The 8,687-nt window shown below is 44.1% G+C and overlaps 1 protein-coding gene across 1 annotated transcript in view; it reads left to right on the top strand.

The window, feature by feature from the left end:
• The window catches only part of SYN3 (synapsin III), a gene marked incomplete at its 5' end in the record, with an annotated part of 33,635 nt that extends 26,321 nt beyond the window's left edge, over positions 1-7,314 (top strand). Inside the window, 3 exons of the mRNA XM_009079279.1 lie at positions 2,834-2,918; positions 4,792-5,089; positions 7,038-7,314. Coding sequence (XP_009077527.1) covers positions 2,834-2,918; positions 4,792-5,089; positions 7,038-7,170 — 516 coding nt within the window. The remainder of the gene's footprint in view (positions 1-2,833; positions 2,919-4,791; positions 5,090-7,037) is intronic.
• Between the last annotated feature and the right edge of the window lie 1,373 nt (positions 7,315-8,687).

Genomic DNA, 8,687 nt, shown 5'->3' with positions numbered 1-8,687 from the left:
GTGCTGCCCAGGGAGGTGGTGGATTCACCATCCCTGGAGGTTTTCAAGATGAGACTGGATGTGGCAGTTAGCACCATGGTCTAGTAACCACAGTAGGGTTGGACTTGATGATCTTGGAGGTCTTTTCCAACCTGGTTGATTCTATGATTCTATGATCCAAAGTCAAGAGAGAAAAGGAAAACAGCAGGGACAAGGTTGTGACCCTTGTAAATTCAGATGCTTAAAGTGGGGAACGTCTTCACCTAGTTGTAGTTTTTCCTGCTCAGAATGACAAGGGAGAAAAAAAATACCCAAAACAAAAAGTTATTAAATCAGTGATGACTGATATCTGTAAAAATTGTGATGTCCCCAGTCCCAGGTGGCTACATCCAATGAACTGATCTTAGGAAGTGACTAAGCTGCCAAAAACCCCTGTGCAATTATCATTAGAAACAGTTACTGCTCCAGAGGATTGGTGTACAACAAGTACAAAGTGTGTGTTTTAAAAGTTGTAAGAGTAATGTAGAAAAATTTAGACAAGGAAGTCATGCACCTTATGAATCATCTCAAACAACAGTTTAAAGAAGAATACAGAAAACTAATTAACAGAACCAGAGCTTAAGAGCATCTACCACATTATTTTATTGTGAAGAAAAAATGTCCTGTTAATTTCCTTCTGATTCTTTTCCTCTCGTTTCTTTGAGAATTATTCATAAAGTGGTTGATAACAGGCAATCAGTCAAAATAATGTAGCTAGTTAAAAAGCCTTAGGCAAGTCAACAAACAAAAGCTATGAAAGAAAGAAAGCAGTGAGGGGCTAAAAAGTAAGTTTTGTCGTGGAGCAGAAGTTGACCTCAGATAAAGACACAGAAATTATTTTCATTCCTGAAAACAGTTAGCAGAGGGTGCTAAGCCTGGTCATGTTGATAAATGGGTTGGTTGAGCCCAGGACAGGATAAGATCTCCCTGACAGTTCGTTTTCATGCCTACAACATGAAACCTGGTTTCGTGGTTACAGCTGAGGTTCTGCCCTTGCCTCTCTGCCCCACTGCCAGCCTTTCCCCTCACCATTTCTCTTCCAAAGGCACAAGACCTTGGGCTGGCCCTCACCCCTTCATCTCTGAGCCTCAAAAACATGTTTTGCCTTCATCTCTGAGCAGCCTTAGCTGGCTGTAGCGAAAGGCTGTGAATATGAAATCTGACTCCCTTTCCTTGGCTGGTCTAATCAGGATGTCTCACAGCATTAGGATGTCTCATGGCATTAGGACAGTAAATTTCCACCAACACCAAGTCAAGGTTTAGTGTCCCAAGCTATGCAGGACTAGAAGCCATGAATGGAAAATCCCCAAATTTTCCTCCCCTATCCATTTGCAAGTCCCAGCTACATAGTGTAAGAGATGGGCTGGCAACCCCATCACATTTATGTCAGTCAGTTGAAACTGATTTCAATGTTTCCAACTATGAACCATTTCTTCCCATTTCCACAATCACTTAGCTCATTCTCCTGACCTTCCAGGAGCCTTGAAGACCCTTTTATCATTATGTTTCCCATGTAAATCATCCAACATGCACCAGCCTATGTGTCTCCAGCTTCCCCTGCTTTCATAAACAATTTTGTGCAATAGGCTTACTCAGACTTTTGTTAACTTTGGACCAGCCCTTTGTGCAGCAGTTCTGTGTTGCTTAATCTGTTTACTAAAATATCTGTCAAAAAGGCTAAACAGTGAGAGAGAAGAAAGAGCAGATGGCACCAAATTATTTGCATTAGGCAGGACCAGAGATGGCAGTGAAGAACATCTGACAGAGCTATGTGCGTTAAGTCATCACAACAGCAAATGGACTGAAGGGTAAGCTAAGCTGGGGGGGAGAGAGGGAGAGCATAAACAATCTCCAGATCTTGCAAGTGGCACTAGCCATTCCCTTGAGAAAGACTTTGTCACTTACAGGCTAATGAAAACCATTGCTCAGCCTATGGTTGTGTTGACAAGGGAAAAGCAGGAAATTAAGATCCAGGAGAAATGAACTGGTGATGTATACAGAGAACCCAGATATTACTTCATCTGGAAAAATATAAGCAGACCCACCTCTGGCATCTGCAGAAGGAATCACAAAGCTGGGAAAGAGAAGTTGGTGATGAAAACAATTATGGGCTTGGAAACATTCCCATGGAGAGACTGAAGGGATTCAGTCTCTTGGCTTTAGAAAGGAGGTGAATGAGAGAGAGGGCAGTGAAGGTTTGCAAAATAATGAATGGCCTAGCAGGGGCAGGTTGTGAGAACTGGTCTCAAAACTCAGAACAAAGCAATGGAGTTAAGAAATGGGGAAGACAGTGAGGCTGAGAGATGAGCAAGGCTCAAAGGTAAACATCAAAACAAAATATCTGGAACCGCTGCAAAGATTTTGTGGAGCAGATAATAAGCTCCATGTTTCAGGGTTGGAGCTGGCCCTTGCTTATTAGCAATCAAGAGGAGACCCCTTAGGGTAAAGAGATGATTACTCCATAGACGGTTCTGTGGTTCATCCCTCCTTCCTTTGGAACATCTGGTGCTGGCAACTGTCCAAAATGGGAGATGGGACTAAGAGACCCCCTCAGGCCAGATACATTTGGTAAATCCTGATTGCCTAAAAAACATTTTAAACTGTAACTTCATTGTTATTCCCTGTGAGCAAACAATTTCTATGCTCTTTATTACTCAGCTCTCCATTTTAGTCCCATGAGATTTTACCAGCCAGATGCTGCATGTGTGTGTGTGTGTATTTAAGGAACACTTCATGACTCTACAGTTCCTGTATTACCTCAGGGCTTCTCTTTGGGGACCCTGTATTAAACTGGAATGGCTTTTTTTTTCTCTAGCCTCCACAAGTTCAGCCTATGTCAATGAAATCTCAGACTGGACCTCAGCTTGGACAACTGTCACAACCACGGCCTCCTCCCCAAGGTACAGTTCTTTGATGCCCATGACACTGATGACTGTGAGTCCTATCAGTTTTTTTCTTAATAAAAGCTATCAGGATAAAGGTTTTGATCATTTTCCAATTCACTGACAAGCAGGCAGCAAATCCAGTGTGCTGTTAAAGCAGATACTCTCATATTCCACAGCAGCTCAGAAAGTGAGATGAAAATTTGGTATAGGTTCAGTTGATACCACTGGTAGGACTTGGCTCAGCAAAAAAAGGCCAGATCAACTGGCACTGGAGCAGGATTCTGGGCATGGAGTTTACTTGTGTTTGCACAAAGATGTAATGGCTACAAGTGTTTAGAAGTGATGGGAAGATGCCAATGTTGCCAGACCTGGAACAGACACCAAGGTGGTAATGTGAGGATCCTTGATCCATCTGTCCAGATGTTCCCATGTCAGCAAGAGCACACCCTCAGTTTCTCCTGACAGCCCAAGTAGGTTTGACTTAAATGGCTTGGTCAGAACTACAGGTTTGGCTTATTGTCCTGATTGACGCTGAGGTGATGAAGAACAGAACCCAGATTGCACCAACAGCTCAATTCAAATCACTGATTAGACCCTCTTTTTTGTCATCTTTTTCCCTTCCTTTCTCCACTCCAACCTCCTATCAAATTAACACCCACCTCTAATTATCTTTTCCTCATTGGTCAGAATTTTGCTGCATCCAAAATTTAGTGTGTCTGATAACCAAATGCATCTATGTAATCTTGGCATTACATACTGTTACTGGTATGAACTGTTGGTTTTGCAGTATACAAATCCACATCTGTCTCCAGTACTCCCCTTCAATTCTCTGTGAAGTTTTTGCTCACATAACTCCCTTGACCAGCTGTGAAATCCAACCAGGCCTCACAACACTATCTCTAACTCCTTTCAGGTTCTCACAGGGTTATCTGTCATGTCCAGCAATTTCTCATGTCAAATGCAATTGTTTTCCACATCCTCTTCAGTTTTGAGAGTCTGCTACCAATGCATCTGAAGCCACTTGCTGATGGTGCCTGAACAGATGTAAGGATGGTGATAGGATGGAGTGTCTCACATCAAAGTGCTGGGCCCACGCTGAACCAAACCAGCAGAGTCAGCTTTCATTTCCCACAGAGTTGGTTCTCCAGTGACTCTTTCTTCCCCAAGCAGGAAGTGCTAACCAAGGATAAGAAATACGAAAAACCCTTCATATGAGGAAGGGCTGAGGGAAGTGCATTTGTTTAGCCTTGAGAAGAGGCTCAGAGGTGACCTCATGACTCTCTACAACTCCCTGACAGGTCTTGGAGAGAGCTGGGGGATGTCTTTCCTGCCACGGCTAGAGGGAGAGGACTAGAGGGAATGGCCTTGAGCTGAGACATGGAAGAGTCACATTAAATGTTAGGAGAAATGTTTTCCCTGTTAGAGTGGTTACAAACTGGAATAGATTGCCCAGAGAGGTGGTGGAGTCACCATCCCTGGAGGTGTTTGAGAGGCATCTGGATCTGGCACTGGAGGATATGGTTTAGGGTTTAGGGATTCCAGCAGTGACAGGTTAATGGTTAGACTCGATGATCTTAGAGGTCTCTTCCAACCTTGATGATTCTATGATTCTATGCCAGATACATGGAAGGGTACAGCAGGTTGAAGTCACTTCATTTGGGGAGAGTGGTCAGGCTTCTTTAGTGCTGAAGGAGATAGAGAAATGAACAACTCTAGACAAGAGGTAATGAATGACACCAATTTTAGACCTGTAAGTGAGGTTTTTCCTTAATTTTCTCCTGGAAGTTACTCTGAAGAGTCTCTCCTCTTAGCAAAACCATACAGATGCTCCATGCTGCTTGTCTACCACGTGCACTTTCTCATGTTTATGTCTACATATCCCTTTCAGGGGGACCACGCCAGCCTCAGGCATCTCAGCCTGCACGGACAAATGCACCTCCACAGCAGCGGCTCTCTCCTCAAGGACAGCAGCCCCAGAGTCCCCAGTCCACTTCCCCTCAGCAGCAAAGGTCACCTGGATCACCACAGCAAGTCCGATCAGCAACTGGGTCCTCTCCAGTCCAGGCTTCCAAGGCAGGCGCATTCCCTCCACAGCAGCCTAGACCTCCTGCCCAGGGCCGGGCTCCAAGCCAGCCAAGCCCCACGGAAACATCCAAGCAGCAAGCTGCCCCACACCCACATCTGAAGTAAGTGCTCTGATAAACACTAGTATCTGTAGATATAAGGCTGTCAAAAACATATCCTGAGCCAACATGACGAACTTATCACCCATCACCAGCCAGTAGTTCCCAAAGGCTGCACAACTCTAAGTGACTTCAGAGGTGCATATCCCTAAGCATAACAGGTCACCATTGACCTGTTGTCAGGAAGAACAAGTTGTGTTTGACATCACTAAGGTTTGACATTCTTCCTCTTGTTCATGCGCTCATTGCTAATCATGTGCTCTAACATGGCCATATGGATACAGCCTCTGCCTTCCCAGCAGGGTGTGCCCTCCTTACAGGCTGTAAACAGCACAGAAAGCTCCACAGGAGTCATCCCCTGAATGAAGGAGCCACATAGGTTCTTTACTGGTCAATCTTTTGCAATTGGTAGCAAAAAGGCAGAGGGGGCAGGAGGAAGTGGCCTTCCTCCTGTATATAAAACTCCAGATGGTGACCATATGTTGAAGCACTTTTCTGGAGCAAAGCACACTGCTGAACTATTGTGGATCTTTGGTAGCAGCCTTTGCTGTCACCCTTCATGAAGCATATCTGGCTGGCACCATGGCGGGAAAGATTGGCAAAAAACGTCTGATGTTGACAAAAAAGTTAACACAAGAGCAAATTGGTATGAACAGGTGTCATGGCTTAATTAGTGTGTTATCAATAAGATTCTCATTCTGAATCCAAACACAGCACTGTACCATCTACTGAGAAGAAATTAACTCCATCCCAGTCGAAACCAGCACAACAGGCCAGAACAAAATATAGGCAAGGGATGAGAAGACGGTTTCTAGGAAGCAGAGAAGTGATGTTGTGGAATAGACTTTCAGTGATGATGTTTACATTAGCGAGGCAAAGCAAAAGAAGTGTACTTAAGGATGAAAATGTTGATGCTAAAGATGCACTCATCACACTTGCAGGTACTATAATTCTGAGTCTGGTCTTATGCTGGACCCCTATTACTGAACAGAAGAAACCACTCAGTGACTAAGCATAGTAGCAGGGAAAACTGGGATATTTACTTCAAAGGCACAGTCCTGATCTGAACTTAAACACTAGCAGATACACACCCAGCAGGAGCAGTGTGGCTAACCAAAAGACCTGCGTTTCAGAGCAGGCAGACCAGACAACAGCACACATTGCAGGAGACATGGCTACCAACTTGCTGAGCCTCTTGTGCACTCACAGCTGAAAGGACAGGACCATCATTCATGGTACAGCTGATGAGAAACAGGTTACCCTCAGTATGAATCCATTCTTCTGTATTAGTAATGAAATTACTTCAAGGTTCCTCACAGCAGCTGCACCAAATGGCAATTGCATACTTTGAGTCAGATGTTTTCATCAACATTTACTAGTTTGGTCTGAGCCACCTGCCCACAGAATGACAGAATCACAGAATCAACCGGGTTGGAGAAAACCTCCAAGATCATCGAGTCCAACCCTACTGTGGTTACTAGACCATGGTGCTAACTGCCACATCCAGTCTCAGCTTGAAAACCTCCAGGGATGGTGAATCCACCTCCTCCCTGGGCAGCACATTCCAATGCCTGATTACTCTCTCCGTAAAAAACCTCTTCCTAATAGCTAACCTCAACCTCCCCTGGCAGAGCTTGAGCCTGTGCCCTCTTGTCCTCCTGCTGGTTGCCTGGGAGAAGAGACCATCCCCCACCTGACTCCAACCTCCTTTCAGGGAGTTGGAGAGGGTGAGAAGGTCTCCCCTGAGCCTCCTCTTCTCCAGGCTGAACACCCCCAGCTCCCATCCTCTCCCACCTCCCCCATTCCCAGATGTCTTAGCACATGGAGATTCTCCTTGATAACTTCTCCTTTTATTCTTGAATTTGTCTGTGTGATGGAACACAAAGCATCAGGAACCAGCTTTGAATTACCACCTTCTCCTGCTGAGTCTGAACTCTCTTTTCCATTTCAGCAAATCGCAGTCCCTGACAAACACCTTCAGCATATCTGAATCACCTCAGCGGGCAAATGCCAATGAAGATGAAGCAAAAGCTGAGACAATCCGCAACCTGAGGAAATCATTTGCTAGCCTGTTTTCTGATTAACAGCCCTGCAGTTTTGGTCAGCCTCATTTTACATACCAGTACACCTGATGGCACCCTGGAATACACTCCATGGAACCCAGTGATTTACAACTAACACATGGGTAAAGGGAATTCAGAAAACTATTGTTTTAATACAAAGAAAATATTCTAATAATGGTCTGAAAAGTGACTGTCTAAAAGTGTGACTGTCTCATTGGTTTTTGTGCATAACCAGAATCACATCTATTCAAATGACTGAGTTGTAAAGGAAAATTTACTCTTGCTAACCCCTGTGGAGCCAACACAGTTATGACAGTGCAAAATGGATTTTATTTTGATTTGTATGTAGTCAATACAATCATTAACTTTCAATTACTGAATTCTTATTAAGGTCAAGCTAAAAATAATAGGCTTCTTTCAGAAACAGATGTGCAAAGGCAGAGACAAGAATAAGTATCCATTGACTGGTAAAGTGAGCATGCACTAGCATGGAAATACAGTGAACTGTGGAACTTCATGATAGCAATTTTTTATAAAGTCACTTTTCAGGACAAAACTACATTCAAGTTAAATTCAGTAACAAGCATCAGTAAGCAGCAAAGATCACATGAGCAGGTCATCCAGATGGACTGCTGGTTTGTTCCAGATCACTCTGCTCATAGCAGATAAAATGTCTCTGTTTCATGCCTTGCATTTATGTCCCCTGCACATGATTCCCGAGTTCTGAGGGAAAAATTTCATGTTCTAACCTTGTAGCCTTAGCTCAAAAATAACCTGAGAAATGGGTCTTCCACAGAAAACAACAAATTCTTCCCCTGCCCCTGGTAACACCAGAGTTCACATTCACAGTTCACACAAATTCCAGACAAAATCCAGCTAAACTCAAAGTATTTTGGTGACTTGGTCACATCTGGCTAAGTATGTCCGTCAGGAACATGCTTAATTAATAGCAGAGCTGATGAAGTGCACATACATGTGTGCTGAGTGTTCCATAATACTGAATGGATGGAGAGATGGAGTGAAATCCTGTCTCCCTCCTTGAACTCCCACTGACTTTGCTGGGGTGAGTGCAAAATGAATGCAAGGTGACAAACCTACAGTAGAACAAGAAAATTATACTTCACAATTAAGATGAGCTGAGTCTATCCTGAGCCACACCAAGCCATGGGAGGGTGTGTATGGGATTGCCCCAAGCAGGTAACCATCAGTATTAATCCTCTCTGACCACCTCCAAGAATTATTCTTCTAGAGAAGACAAGAGATGGATCTTTGCTGAGTGTGCTTTTCCTCTAAGCCTGCAACACAGACGTGTATACACACATATACCAGAACTGGGACTTCACAAAAACCAGGAATGACACAAGCTACATTCATGATTGAAAAAACCCACCCTGGGTAAATCCATGCATTTATGGCTCTTTCTACCAGGTCAGAACCAACGTCTTGCACCCTGCGAGCTCTGATTATAACACATCTAATGCAGGAGCCAGCTCCCATCCCACCTCCTTGAGCTTCCAGGTCAGACTTGGCTTCGTGCT

This window comes from Acanthisitta chloris, unplaced genomic scaffold (genome assembly GCF_000695815.1).
Source record: "Acanthisitta chloris isolate BGI_N310 unplaced genomic scaffold, ASM69581v1 scaffold6337, whole genome shotgun sequence".
Classification (NCBI taxonomy): Eukaryota; Metazoa; Chordata; class Aves; order Passeriformes; family Acanthisittidae; genus Acanthisitta; species Acanthisitta chloris.
This window is presented reverse-complemented; position numbering and strand designations above follow the sequence as displayed.